Below are 15,535 nucleotides of genomic sequence, written 5' to 3' on the forward strand. Positions count from 1 at the left end.
AGCTTGTTGAACATCTTCTTTGAAAGAACAGCTGCACACTTGTGTTAGAGGAGTCGTGACTTAATTTCTCCCTGCTGATGATCCATTTTTTACCAATTTTCTGGTTTCTGTGTTGGTAGGTAGACTATGAAAACTGCTGCATTCTACTTATTAGAAGCCACACACAAAGGCACACAGCACTGTAATGGGTAAAGGTAATGGTTCTGTGAAAGCTAAACATTTTCTCAGACACTGCCCAGGGAAAACTTTAACCAAAGAGGCAAAAATCAGATGCTTTTTAATAACTTTTAGCCCTGCATAGTGGAGAACTAGTCCGATTTTCAATTCTTGTCAGACAGTTTCTCATTTATTATGAACAGTGAACGATGATCAGGGTAATGGAAGTAGTTCGGCTGACCTTTAACCAAAATGACATTTCTACCACCATGGGCAGATAGTATTTAAGACTTTTTCTTCATAAAACCTAGAACAAACTAAACGAAAACTAGTAAATACCTCATCATTATATGAATATTTATTCTATTTTCTATATTCTATAGTTTTATATGCATGTTCATTCTATCTACTATATTCTGTAGTTTTTATTTATTCTTTCGTCTATATTCCATAGTTTTTATATGCCTATTTATTCTATCTTCTATAGTTTTTGTTTATTCTATCTTCTATATTCTATGATTTTTATAAGCATATTTATTCTATCTATTATATTCTATAGTTTTTTTAATGCATATTTATTCTATCTTGTATATTCTATAGTTTTTATTTATTCTATGTTCTATAGTTTTTATATGCATATTTATTCTACCTTCTATATTCTATAGTTTTTATTTATTCTATCTACTATATTCTATAGTTTTTATATGCATATTTATTCTATCTACTATATTCTATAGTTTTTTATATGCATATTTTTTCTATCTTGTATATTCTATAGTTTTCATTTATTCTATATTTTATAGTTTTTATATGCATATTTATTCTATCTACTATATTCTATAGTTTTTTATATGCATGTTTTTATTCTATCTTGTATATTCTATAGTTTTCATTTATTCTATATTCTATAGTTTTTATATGCATATTTATTCTGTCTACTATATTGTATAGTTTTTTTATATGCATATTTTTTCTATCTTCTATATTTACCTCCGCCAGGAGGTATTGTGATCACTTTGCTTTGTGTGCGTGCGTGCATGTTTGTTTGTTTGTTTGTTTGTTGGCAAGATAACTCAAAAAGTTATGGACGGATTTTCATGAAATTTTCAGGAAATGTTGATACTGGCACAAGGAAGAAATGATAATTGGTGGTGATGGTGGGGTGGGCAAACAAACAAACAAACAAACAAACACGCACGGGAGGCAGAGCTGTCTTGACGGAGGTCTGCACTCTCCGAGTGCTTTTCTTGTCTATAGTTTTTATTTATTCTATCTTCTATATTCTATAGTTTTTATATGCATATTTATCTTCTATATTCTGTAGTTTTTGTATGCATATTTAATCTATCTTCTATATTCTATAGTTTTTATATGCATATTTATCTTGTATATTCTATAGTTTTTGTATGCATACTTATTCTATCCTCTATATTCTATAGTTTTTACATGCATACATTGAAATTTTATTTTTGATGTAAAATCTGGAATGATAAATAAAGTCTGTCTATGTCTAAAAAAAAAAAAGAAAATGATTCTGGTGAGGATCCACAGGTCACAGCAGACTGGATATTGTCGTTGATGAAAGTGTATGTTCTCTGGTTGCCCTTCTAGTTCTAATATGTACTAAGAAGCCTGGAGGAACCCATCAGTATTCATTATAATCATTGTAATGAGCTGCACTGATCAACATTTATACATTAATTTTGAACTGAATGACTTTGTCTAATGTCATGCTTATAGTGAGGTCATTCAGTGTTACAAGGATTACAAGGATTCTCGCTTAACTTTACTTGAAGATTTAACACATTTCCCAGGTCAAACAGCCTTTCAGTGCAGAGTAATTTCATCAGAAAACTGAGAAGCAGCCAACCCCAGCTTTTAGTTACAGAAAAAACTGTTCTCATGAGTTGGAAAAGATAAATCAGTGCTGAAATGTGAGTGTGAATATTGGACCGATGTTTCTACTCTCATGTTCATATTCAGTAATGTCAATAATGTGCCTTTTAGATTTTATGTCCTTCTTTAAAACAGCAGAGGAATAAATCATTACTTGAATTGAACATCATTATAGTTACTTAATAGCATTGATCATTTGTCTTTTTGAACTGCATTTACAAAGGTGTTGATATGTATTCAGGGCAACGAGATGTGCAATAGGAGTGTGGAAGTGTGTAAAGGATGAGGCTGTTGTGGCTGCAGTAAGAATGAATATACAGAAAAATAGAAATGATTTAAAGTAGAACGTTTTTTGCTGCCACCGCTTTGGGACTCTGTGTGTCCTCTTATAGTTCTGTGAAAATATTTAATCCTCTTGAGAATTAAATGTCCCCAAAAAAGAAGAGAAAAATATTCATGGAGTCAGAACATCTTATTTCTTTCAAGGCGTCTCTAGAGTTGGTGTTGGGTTTTGGGCTAAGATTAGGATTAGGATAGGATTATGTGGAAATGTCAAAGTTAGTAGCAGTAAAGGTTAGGATTAGGAGGAACGGTTGGGGAATGAATACAGTCAATGAAGTTCCTTATAAGTATGCGGTGGAAATACAAATGTGTGTGTGTTTGTGCTGACATGTACATGTTTGTTAGCCGCTCTGCTGAGCAGAAACATCGCTGTGTGAGCGTACTTGCAGCCACAAGTCATTGAAACTCTCCTCACACTCCTGCATGCCTCCAGTAAGCAGCGGGAAGGGCTGAAGGGGGGAAAAGCCAAAAGGAGAGGGAGGGAGGGAGGGAGGGAGGGAGGGAGGGAGGGAGGGCGGGAAGGAAGGAAGGAAGGAAGGAAGGAAGGAAGAGAGAGAGGCGGCGGGGGAGTGATGGAGGAAAGTGATGCTAGTTAATGCCAGAGGAAACAGACAGCTCTTTTTTTTAACAAACCCAAAGTCCTTACCACATTAGACATCCACTACACTGATGATTTCCCATTTTGTGGACTGTGTTGCGTAAGCGAAAATGTCATGTTAAAGAGCCGCTCCACAGGTTTTAATGTGTTAATCAATGAAGTCCAGATTTTTTAGTTTAACTATGCAGCATTTTGTTCTTGATTAATTTCCGGTTGGCACTTTGTTTCTAGTCACTTAATGGTGTATGGAAATGCACAGACCTCATATTGGCCTCAGACCAGTTATATATCACTGTGACATTCTCTGCTATTTGTCTATGTTATGATATAAGGCTGTAATCAGAGTTTGGGCTCAGCAGCTAAACTACATTAATGCAGGCAAATGACCATAATTCATCTGAGTTACTATCCAACTCTTTCAACACATGCATGTTCTTCTGCTTTCTGAATAGATTTTCTTTCAGGATCAGCCCACATGCTATGCCATGTGTTTTGCTGAGTACTGAGTGTTATTTCAGGATAGAGTTGCACAACAGTAACACACAGATATAGACCAATTAATTGTTTTGGCTGATTAAGACAGAGCGGATAGTGGTAGACAGTTAATATTTGGCTTCAAATTGGAAATAGTGAGATCATACGTCCACCTACAGCTGGATCTGAATCACAATTTTCTCACCTGTAGGCGAGTTACAACCAAACTTTAGCTTTTCCTCTAGTTATGTCTGCTTTCTGGAGACGTAGGCTGAGTGTGATGGCTTTTGTTGTTATCTGACTAGAAACTCTGTGTTTTTGCATCACTTTGGACTGAAATTATTTTGATTGTATCTAGATGAAGTAAACACAAGTCTGCATTTTCCTGAATGTTTGACTGTAGCTGCAGTGTTTCTTTTTAATTACCCCGACTGTGTTGGCCTCATTTATGCTGCTGGAGTTTTATTATGAATCAAAAACATTTTCACCCTAACATAACTCTTAATCCTCTGTGTAAATCAGACTCATTGCACGTCGGAGGTCAGAAGCCGAACCGAGCTGATGGACTTATGGTAATTCCTCATCAGCATTTCATCACTGGCCGAAAAATAACACATTACACAAGCTCTGCAAGTTAATATGGACTGAAACTGTACTTAGATAGGCTAAACAGACTGGAATGAACCTGCTAACATAGTCACAGTCATGCTACAAAGCCAAAGGTTAGTGCAATGCTAATATGCAGCACTCTGTGAAACACTGTAATAACACTAAACTGGCAAATGTTTTGTAATAGGAAAGTTTTTACAGTGCTTTTTTTCTTATTCAATTCTACATTTTCTGAATAATAACTTTGAGTTTGGCATTCTGATTCAGATTTATTTATTTAAGTATTCATTACTTTGGCTTAGATGTTTAATTCAACAGTTATCCAGCAAAAGTTGGTTCATTTCAGACATGCGTAACTCATTTTTTGGGAGGAAGGGGCTGCTATTTGCTGTTTTTCCTTCTCCAAACTATTGTTATTATATCAGCTTGTAAAAAAAAATTGAACCACTAATGGTCATGCAAAGTAAAATAACTGTCCATCAACCACAACTATTACAAAGCATTACCTGCAAATAAGACAGTTGTTCTCCAAGAAAAATCCTAATGCTATTGTTCTGCCACAAAGCCTGTTATTAGCGAACAGTAAAAAATCAGAACCGGGAGTGATCTGACAGCTCACTGAGTGTGTGTTCATAGTGTGTGTAAGGACCTGTCACAGGTATGGGGGCTCTATGCTTTTAATCTATGAATAAAACAAAAGGTGGATGGATCTTTTCACCAGCCACATCAGTTGTGAGTGGAGGCAGAAAGCAGAGGCCGAGATGAGTGAAGAAGAAAGGTGGAATGCTTTTAACGTGAACCTCGGGGTGGCCATGACCCAAATGTCAACACGGAGAGCATTCAGCAATAAATTATGAGGCAGAGAAGAAATACAAGTGAACTGTAGTGATGAAACACATATTGTATTACTGAGTGTTAAATTCCAGGTATGTAGCAGGCCCAGTATTACAGAGTAATTATTAATAAAGCCTTTTACGGATTCTTTTCTCTTCTGCTTATCTCCTGATATGAGATTTATTTTCCACTGTTTTCTTCAGCTATTAAAAAAAAAAAAAAAAAAAAAAAAAACTCCCCTGTGAGTGCAGCTGAAGCTTTTACACTATAGAATAGTGTATGTCCTTTAAGAGCTGAAGATTCACATATATCTGAGGAAAACAAGTCGGCTGTATCTATTTCCCTCCAGTCCATTATGGGCTTCATATTGGATGCTGTTGCAAGAGGCCATTTTCCAGGTGGTGCGATACAAAAATGCACTGTTTTACTTTATGGCTCAGATCAATCACATCTGACCTTAGCATCGATCAATGGCCTGATCTCATTTTTAGAAATGGCCGGCAGCTTTGTTCGCATCCGGGCCTTTATGAGTAAATGATCAAAAGGGCATGTTAGCTGGTAAAAATTGATCACAGTCAAGGGAACCCACGAGAATTGATTTGGTAAGAACAGATTCAGGCATTAAGTGATGATAACAGTGTCATCTGGAATAACATCTGAGAAGAAAGATGGTGTATGTGTAAAGAGGTATGGATTTTTATAAGCTTATTCTACATTTCACTGATATACCCAGACTGATATACTGTACATATATGTTCATGTTTCTTCGTCATTGTCTTTTTTTATATAACAAAGCACTTACCCTGTTGCCCATAAAGTTGGAATAATTTAGTTTTCAGACACATTCATCATTTTATTTCTATTCATATACATCAGTAATTACCTCTGACCAGATGCAATGATTATATACTGAGTCCCAGTTACACTTATTCTACTAAGAATAAATCACATGGTCAAAATAATTTCATGGAAGAGGTAAAAAAAATATATTCCAACATGCTTTATGTAAGCCTATTATAGATATAACTGTCACTGTGTGATTCACAAACCCCAATAATAAGTCATAATTCATATCTCAGATCATGTAAAATTATACTTATTCTATTATTTCTTCCCAAGATTTTTTTTTAATGATTTAATGAAATAACAAATACATCTCTGAACATCTACTGTATGTTTAGCATCGGTTTCACAATTTAAGCAATTATAATGAAACATTAAATTGTTTATGGCAATGAATGACTTAAGATAATAATTTTCAAGTTTCTGCCGGTTGATTTTTGAAGAAATGAACAGAAAGCAGGGAATGTCTGGAGGGCAGTAAATCACTCTAAAAATATATAGCAAAATAAAATATGCAAAACCACCAGTAAAGCGTGGGCTTTCTGAAATTTCCTGCCTTTTTATAAAGAGCTGAGTCGAAAGAATTCAGTTTGAAAAATGCTTTCTGAATAACTGTGGACTCACTCCCATGGAGCTTTTTTAATGATTTTTTTTTTTTCTATCTTGCCAGCTCTAGAGGAAGAGGTCTGTTTAAGTTTCCGACATAAACAAGTGTCCTCTACTTCAGTGCATGACTGGCAGCCATCATCCGGCAGGAAGCCCTGAAGATTGAAGCTGAAGTCTGGCTGAAGGCTTTGTATCTCTCCTCAGCCTTTAAATTCATCCAACATCACGCTTCAAAACAGTTGGACCATAAATTTCTCAAAAGCTCAGAGGGGCTTTGTCAGTGCGAGAACTCTGCACTCTCCGTGACAGGAATCAATCAATCAATCCCCGACCGAGCAGCAGAGCAGAGCAGCGCTGTTGAACCTCACGGCCCAGACTGGAGCCAATCACAGTGAAAAAACACCCAGACACGCTTTCTATCCCACAATGTTCAGCTTGTCTGTGCAGCTCTCTCAGACCTATTTGACTGGAGGTACAAGGAAGACAAACACATTGACTCGGCAGCATGACAGGCGTATAGCTATCAGCATAGCTCTATGCAGCACGGCACGGATTATCACACGCACAGACGTAGTTTGGTGAATGCGTCAACAAACCTACTTCAGTGGGATACCCATATCAAAGGAGGAAAGATGAGGGAGCAGAACGCTGGCTTAGCGTAAGCTTTGAGGCAAATGGGTGCTGAAATATTAACCTTTTAAAAGACTTGGCTGCAGACAGACTTGATTGTGCCAATCTTCTTTGAGTGAGTTTGACAGGGCAAAGTGTCAAGGCGAGTTTGTGAGAGTAACCTAGAATGAAAATCCAAATTGCCACTATAATCCAAAACAAGCATAGCAAATCTGTCATTGGATCACAATTAATCATTTTCATAAAGTAAAAATGAACATTTTCCCTCTCTAAGTATACAGTCTCAAGCAGTAAATATACTATAGATATGTCTCGAGGAGGAAAAACGGATTTCTTTGAAGGATTTTTGGCATGTTTGCATTTCTCCACAGCTCATCAATGACCCTTTGAGGTTGGGAACTAGTTCAATGCTGACTTTAAGTCAAAATGGACAAAGATATCGGAAAAAAGTCAGATGGTTTAGTTCCACTGCACTCGCACAAACATCCATGGCTTAAAACAGACGTTCACAAAGTTAAGCTTCAGTTAATTGCTTCTATTGTAGGGAAGTGTCAGCAGCATCCGTGCAATCCTGCTGCTATCCTAGAGAGGATAATCCCGGATACTAAGAAAAGCACCAACGATTCACAATGCACAACAAACACACACCCCACACACACACACTCTCAACACTCTTACACTTTCAAACCCCTTTAAACAGCCATGCGGTGTCACAAAGGTCTAAGTAAACCTGCTGAGGTGGAGACATCAGTGGCAGGACGAGCCGCTACCGCTTCAGGCATCCTCTTTTGATGTCAACACCAAAACACACAGGAAGGTTAGTGCCAGGAGAATACCAAGGGAGGCAAAACCCTCCACCGCACACACACAACTTTGAATAATTCACTGGTATGTTGTCGTCTCTGGTAAAGTTTGTTGCTGAAGCCCGGACCATATGTCAGCGGGTACGAGGGGCTGAAAAGCTGCAGCTCTCACTAGTGTCCTAATGAGTGCAGGGACTAATTGAGATGGCAGCTTGTGTCGTCTACACTCCTCCAGCTGCAGCAAACACAAACAAGGACAGTACACTCACCCCCAAATGGAAAAAAAAAATCAAGAGGAAGCCCCTCAACTTAAAAATCCTCTAACTGTGAAGCAAAAACAAAACAAAACTCACTGCTGGTAGATACAAAAGTGGAAGTTTTTAAGGACTATGGAGGATTTTATTTTGGTTGCTGTAGTTATTTCACTCGCAAATGCTTAATCAGTTTCCGACACAAATTATGTACTTCTGCCAGGCGTTTCTGTTTTTCGGGCAGTTATTACTATACGGTTAAAGAATAATGTTTCTTCTTAATGTGTATTATGGCTCTGTGGCTCATGTTATCAGTACATGTGGCTGTTTAACTATTGAAATGTCTGTGAGAGATTGGAGGAAATGAGGACTCACTTAACCCATAAAGACCCATCCTACTTTTGTGTCAGTTCCCAAATAAATTGTTCTCTGTTTAGCCATTCTTAAGTGATTTATCGCCATTTACTATAACATTATCCTATATATTTAGTGATACAGGGGTTATTTTCCTTTGTTCAGACAAAGTAGGAGTGATGTTTTCATACCTGACATGTTTCGGCTGTCATTGCAGCCTTCTACCGCTTTGTCTGAGCAAAAAAAAAAACAAAAAAACCCTTGTATCATTAAGATAAGAAGACAAAACCTGTACATGTACATCATGTATTTTCCTATATTTAATTTCCTCTATTTAATTTAGATATTCATGAGAACTCAGAGTTAATTCAAAGGTTATTATATCAAAACAGAGAAAACTGAAGAAAAAGTAAGTTTTTCACCAAAGATATCATTGACTGAACATAAGAACAAGTGTGTCCATCCAGTGTCATTGAGTGAATCAGTGTTGTAGAATACAACGGTGTTTCCATGTTCACTACAGAGCCTCTGAACGTCCAAATGGATCATATCTGAAGACCATGAAAAGATGACAAACTGCATTTTACATTAATTATTTACATGTATTGATAGGATTAGTGGATCAACAGGTATTAAACATTTTAGATCAGTAGATGATTTTGGTCACCAGTGGCTGTTTGGGTCTTTATGGGTTAAAGTGTTACATACTGGAGTTACAAGCCTTATGCCTTGTCCTCACTAATACACATACTTTGCAAAACTGATATTTTTCTCTATGTTTGGGCCTCTCGTCCATTTATTAATGGTGTTTTAGGTCAGAAAAAAAGAGATTTCTAATAAAGCTTTCCAAAATACTCTGGTTTGTATGTATCTGTGTGGACAGGAACAACAGACAGATTGGAAAACGATAGTGTCACATCCCATTTTGCTCATGTCTGTTATTGCTTTGTGTAATGAACCTGAACCTGGAACGTCAAATCCCGGTGTATAAATCAGTGTATGACCTGCAGTAGATGGAGGTCAGCTCAGATGCCTTTGGGAGACAAACCTAACCAGTGTTATGGACAAATCCACATCATGTAAAGAATACACTTTGACAACACAAGCAAATACTTGTTGTCATGACAGATTAAAACCTCTGCATCTGCTGCGTCCATTGTTATCCACAGTTTCTACAGCTTTAAGCCGAAAAGAAACAACAGTTTGTCCAAATTTGTGCCAGTTTGTAGTTGTATTTTGTGTTGTCACGTGAACAGAGATGCTTCGAACAAATGCTGTGTGGAAGAAAATAATCTGTTTAGAACAATATCCATGTTAATACGGACAGGACGTTAGACATGAAGATAAAATATACATGGTTTCACTCTAATTACCTTCAGTGCTTATCTCAAAGTCAAAATAAAAGTACATGCAAAAATGCTGGATCAGTTCAGACAAACAGAAATTATTCAAATACATGGACATGTGAGTAGTATGCCTTCAAATGTCAAACTACATACAAGATATTTTTCTTACTGTAAAAACTATTTTAGTGACCTGGCATATGAGCATGGATCTGCAATGGCAGCCCACTCCTACTATTTCCATGTGATGTCCCAGCAGCAAGCAGATCACACTTACAAGATTAGAAATTACAGAAATATTTTGCTAGTGAATCCAACCTGTCCTCTGATAAATGCAAAGCACAAACAGTAAAAGTAACTCCCAGGCAGGCTGCTAATGCGAATCAGAAAAACAAACACATAAAAGCAATTGTTTTTCAAATATTTTTCAAAATTCACCCAAAAACAAGATAGGAAACTTGAATGTCTCTGCAGTGATTTTGATGTTGTGTCAGATGGAAGTTCAAGATGCAAAAAAAAAAAAAAAAAAAAAAAAAAAAAGCTTAACATGAATGTAACATTTGAAAATTACATATCTTCAATAAAACACAGATAACCAGAGGGCCGGTAACTGAGCGTCATACTGTATGTGCCTGATCAAAACACCGCATTAGCTCTTCTTATTATGACACTGGTGTTTTTAAGGGTGTTAATCAGGGGTTCATATTCTGGAGATTCTCTCTGGAAATGAAAGGTAAAATCCCTCTAAGCTCAACTTGAGTGAAACTGATTGAAACGGGGTCACCTCCAACTTTGTGTGTTTCTGTCTCTACTGATACTTTCCTGCTTTAGTCTTAAAAACACCCTTTGGTTTCTACCAGATTGGACAGAGGCTCAATTCTGCCAACACGTCTTCAGTCAAACATCTTTCACAGGTGAAGTGTAGAATCTGTTATCTGTTCTTTCTAAACCTCCTTTGTGTGTTTCCTCTCCTCGCCTCAGCCTTACGGCCCCTCATTTATTGTCCGTCTCTGATACGTACTTGACACAATATTTTTCAAAAGTTTGCAGCCCGAGGATCTAGTTGTATAATAAAGCCAGAGTTATTCAACCATAAGAAACAATGTCCTTGGTTCCATTTTCTCCTTTCACTCACAAGTAATATGAAGGGGAAAAAATGAGAAGGGGAGTCGAGTGAGAGGACCAGAGGAAGGAAGTTGGAGAGGAAGCAGGAGAGGTGATGTGATGAGAGGAGAAAGGCGGATTTCAGATGAATAAGTTTAAGAGAAGAGAAGAGAAGGGAAGGGAAGGGAAGGGAAGGGAAGGGAAGGGAAGGGAAGGGAAGGGAAGGGAAGGGAAGGGAAGGGAAGGGAAGAGAAGAGAAGAGAAGAGAAGAGAAGAGAAGAGAAGAGAAGAGAAGAGAAGAGAAGAGAAGAGAAGAGAAGAGAAGAGAAGAGAAGAGAAGAGAAGAGAAGTGGATGAATATATATATATAAATCAAGCAGACACATCTTATTGATATTTGTACAACAAAACAATGCCGAGTGGGTCGATAAAAATGGCTCAGTGTAACCCTGGATGCAACTGTACTTGGCTTTGCTTCCCAGCTGGAGCTCTTGAATCTCTACTCTGCTGTCAAGCTGTCTTTCTAGCAGATTATCGCTCTCACCCTGAGAAATTAGACCACGCAATGATCCAGCCTATCTTCATACACAGGCACTATCAGCACATTAACCAAAAAAAAAAAAAAAACACCAGCACAAACACAAACACACATGTGCACACACATTAACACACACCATCGCAAGCCTGCTCTGTGACATTACATCTCTGCTGGGTGATCTCATTAACCACAGACACCAACAGTGAGATGAAACCAGTGATGCAGCACGATACGAAGTGTGTGCGCTGAGCGTGTGTGTTTGTGTGTGTACACCGGAGTCTACGGTAGATGTGTGTGTATGTGTGTGTGTGTGTGTGTGTGGAGATGCACTGGCAGATTGAAAATTTGTGCATGTACACGGAGAAAGACAGGAGCGACAACAAAAAGAATGAAGCCTGCTGGGAGCTGACTGATAAACTCATGTGGATGCGTATGTGTCAAAGTGTTAAGTGTGTGATGGGTTAATTATGACATACAAAGGAAAAAAGCCCTGATAGAAAGGGTGTCTTTTTAGATTTTCAAAAGATTCACAGAACAGAAGAACTAAAATCAATCTCCAAGCATGAGCTTTTACAGAAATTAAGATTTCCATTTGTCTCATTTGGACTCTTACGGTAATAAGTAAAACCAGCATGCTTACTAATAGGATACAAGATTAAAACTTAGAGAGGAAAAAGCAGCACTGGTTACAGGGGATACTGCATAGATTTAGTGTTGCACGTCCATAATGTTTAAGGAAAGAGACAAAAAATTTAAAAAAGCCTCAGATTTGAAGCAATAGCATGGTTTAGTGTACATCCTCTTAGCGCCCAGCTCCAAGGGCAAATCAGAATCAGAATTTATCTGTCCTTGCACAGCAGTACGACAAGATTAAAAGCTAAACCTTAAAGTGCGACCACGTAAAACAATTTTTAAAAAAATGCAAATGCAGCTGGAAGAGGGTACCTTAAACTGCAACGTCACCACCAGCAACAAGATGCTTTGAAACATGTTGCTTTCTGATGAGGAAACAGGGAACTGAGTCTTGGCCTCTTTTTATAAACAGTGATAACCAGCAGACAGATGGCGCTGCTGTGGCTGTAGATAGGAGTTATATTAATGCCCTCAAATACATAAAGTTCTATTCTGTACTTGATAGTTAACATGTTTTAGCTAACATTACTAACACTAGGTCTAAGGTACTGGGATTAGTTTTACTTGTGGTGCTGAGATCATCTTATTTGTGAGGTTCGGACTCAAAGAGGGGAAAAAATGGCATCATGTAAAAGTCAGTCAAGGGTGAAACACCTCAACCCATGAGTAAAAAGCCGGTGCATATGTTAAGTATCTGAAGTTGTGATGTGACTGACAGCTGAAACATGCCACCTCCTAAAGGGTCTGGATCCCACAGACTTTCATTTAGAGCTGGTTGTGTCTCTCAGACAGAACTGCACAACACTATGAGCAGTAAATGAGAAGAACAGACTGAAGCTGCTTGTTTTTATGTTGTTCAGCATGTGTCATGATTGGCTAGAGTCACAGAGGCCCACAGTCACAAATGTCCCAAATGCAACATAACAAGAAGAAAATAGAAAACAGGCCGATTTCAGTGTTACTGCAGGTAAATAAACCGACACACGGACGGCACAGAAATGAGGAGAGAAAGAAGTGCTGTTGTAAATTATTGTTAAACGAGTTTGTCATGCAAATGTTTGATTAACTTCAGCGTTTTACCGCATCAGTGAGCCCTTGCACTCTCCCAGCTCTCCACAGATGCACAGTCTATGGTGCAAACCAGTGTGTGAAATCACACCTCCAACATCCATTTCTACACACACACACACACACACACACACACACACACACACACTACAAATAAGCTGCAAATATAATGGATCACACACTTTCCACAATGCAATTGACAGCATCCCTCAATAGACCCTCTCTGCCAGGTTAAAGGTCATGTGTGATTTCAAGTGTAGAAAAATAATATTTGAGCAATACTTTAGCAGTATGCAGAGGTACTCATTCCAAATAGACAAATGAATGTGTTTTACTGCTTTTAGTCTAAACAGTGAAATGATGATTTGGAACAAACATAATAAAATACAATACATTCAATACAATCCTATCCAATGCTTGGATCTCTCATGTCTAATCTGAACACAGCTGAGATCTCACCTGTCATGATCTGTTACAAACTCTGACTGTATCAAAGCTGTGTTCTATAATAAGTGGCCCACAGATTGTACTCACTTAGAAATCACAGCTCGTGTTCTTACAGATGTATTTAGCCACGATTAAAGATCTGCACATAGGACTTGTCTATTAAAAACATACATTCAAATGTTACATGTGGTCTATAAAACAATAAATGCCTATATATTGCGACATAACATAATCCTCTGAAGCAAAAGGAGCCATCAATATAAGAAAAAATATTTGGAGATGCATCCAATTTGACACCAAATAATGAATGCTTTCAGCTTCTAGTGCTGCAGGGGTTAATAAGTGTAGGACAGTTTGGTTGTTTCTCAGTCCCCTTCCTTCAGCTGCTGTCGGATTCCTCTTCGTGACCACATAAATCCACCAGACTGACTGTATATTAACTTTGGCTCCTCACTTTTCTGTCAGCCTCTGATAACATCAGTGTTGAAGGAATCCCCATCTCCCTTCGTGTTGTCACAGAGTCTGCAGGTGATCTCTCTCTCTCCCTCCCTCTAGCTCACTCTATGTGTCTTTCCTCCCTGTATTCTTCCTTATCGAGGCTCCCACGCACACGAGTGGGCTCCAGTCCACATGGACTCTCAGATGTGTGTGTGCGCGCGCGCGCGCGTGTGTGTGTGTGCGTGTGTGTGTGCGGGAAGGCTGGACTGTGGTGCCAAGCCAATGTGCTCTCAGTAAATAGCCTGCAACAGCGTTTATTTCAGGACTTCAAAGCCTGCTTTCAGACTTGTGCATCTTTCTCCTCCTACGATTCACAGGAGGAGAAAACAGACAGGGATGCCCAAAGACTGTTTTTTTTGTTGTTTTTTGTTTTGTTTTTTTGCAGCGCTTAAAAAAAAATAAAAAAAACAAAACCTCTTTCTGTTGACATTCTGCTCGGATAGATAGCAACACAGAGGACGATAGGGATTTAAGAGTGGAAGCACAGTGAAGGACTTCACATGAGATAATAGCGCATTACCTCGTGCCGAAACGCTGGTCCACAGCAGTCCGATCCACAGCACCGTGGACAGGATGTTGGGAAGTCGGTACCCGACCGAGCAGGCGGCCGGTGCCATGGCGACAGGAGCCGGTCCAGAGGAGAGGGTTGGAGGGTACACCGCGGAAGGAGGGATGGATGGAGGGACGGATGGATGGATGGATGGAGGGTTAGGCACCGGCTGTGCGGTCAGTCGGTCAGGGTTGAACCAGGTGGTGGCGTCGCGTTCAGGATCAGGAGCGTGCCGTGGGGTCCGCGTGCGTGTCAGCGCAGCGTGCTCCTCACACTGCAAGGAGCGCCTCTCGCTTTCTGCCTCCGATCTGTCCTCCTTTTCTCCTCCGCACGGACTCTCTCTCTCTCTCTCTCTCTCTCTCTCTCTCTCTCTCTCTCTCTCTCTCTCTCTCTCTCTCTCTCACTCACTCATTCCGTGCGTGTGCGTGCCCCCTCACCCGCCCACCCTGCGCACTCGCACCGACCTGACCTTAATGATAATGAAACTTTTTGCTCAGAGAGAGAAAGAGAGAGAGCGAGAGGGAGAGAGGGGGAGTGGGTCAGAGTGACTGTCGTGGGATGCGGTAACACCAGGGCACGGACACACACTTACATAAGATGGAGAGAGAGGAGAGTGAGGAGAAGGGAAGGGAAGGGGGGGGGGGCAGTGCTATGTTGCCAGCAAAATAACATTGTCCCATGTTGTGCAGATTTACTAGTTGGATGGTGGTGTTTGGTGTTTGAGGGAGGTGGAGGAGTTGACTTACGAGCCATCTCATCCTGAGCTGGTAATCTTTATAAGTAGCTGTATTTCACTGTTGCAATCTACTTCAATCTGAGGCTTTAGATTGAAGTGTAACACACTGCAGGCTGATAAATGCTGACCACTCTTACAGGGGACAGTGGTGTGTAGTTGAAAACCACACACACAGTCCAGTCAGTGTGACGCTCTAAACCAGTTTGACTGATTATTATTAGC

General features: G+C 39.2%; 1 protein-coding gene across 4 annotated transcripts in view; it reads right to left on the reverse strand.

The window, feature by feature from the left end:
- sez6l (seizure related 6 homolog (mouse)-like) overlaps positions 1-14,953 on the reverse strand; it is a 60,441-nt gene extending 45,488 nt beyond the window's left edge. For 3 of the 4 annotated variants that reach the window (XM_030149608.1, XM_030149607.1, XM_030149606.1), the window contains exon 1: positions 14,548-14,937. In XM_030149608.1, the coding sequence (XP_030005468.1) occupies positions 14,548-14,644 (97 nt within the window). In that variant the 5' untranslated portion in view covers positions 14,645-14,937. Of the gene's footprint in view, positions 1-14,547 lie in introns of all 4 variants that reach the window. The other variant, XM_030149610.1, reaches the window with a different exon arrangement.
- Positions 14,954-15,535: the final 582 nt, after the last annotated feature.

This window comes from Sphaeramia orbicularis, chromosome 12 (genome assembly GCF_902148855.1).
Source record: "Sphaeramia orbicularis chromosome 12, fSphaOr1.1, whole genome shotgun sequence".
Lineage (NCBI taxonomy): Eukaryota > Metazoa > Chordata > Actinopteri > Kurtiformes > Apogonidae > Sphaeramia > Sphaeramia orbicularis.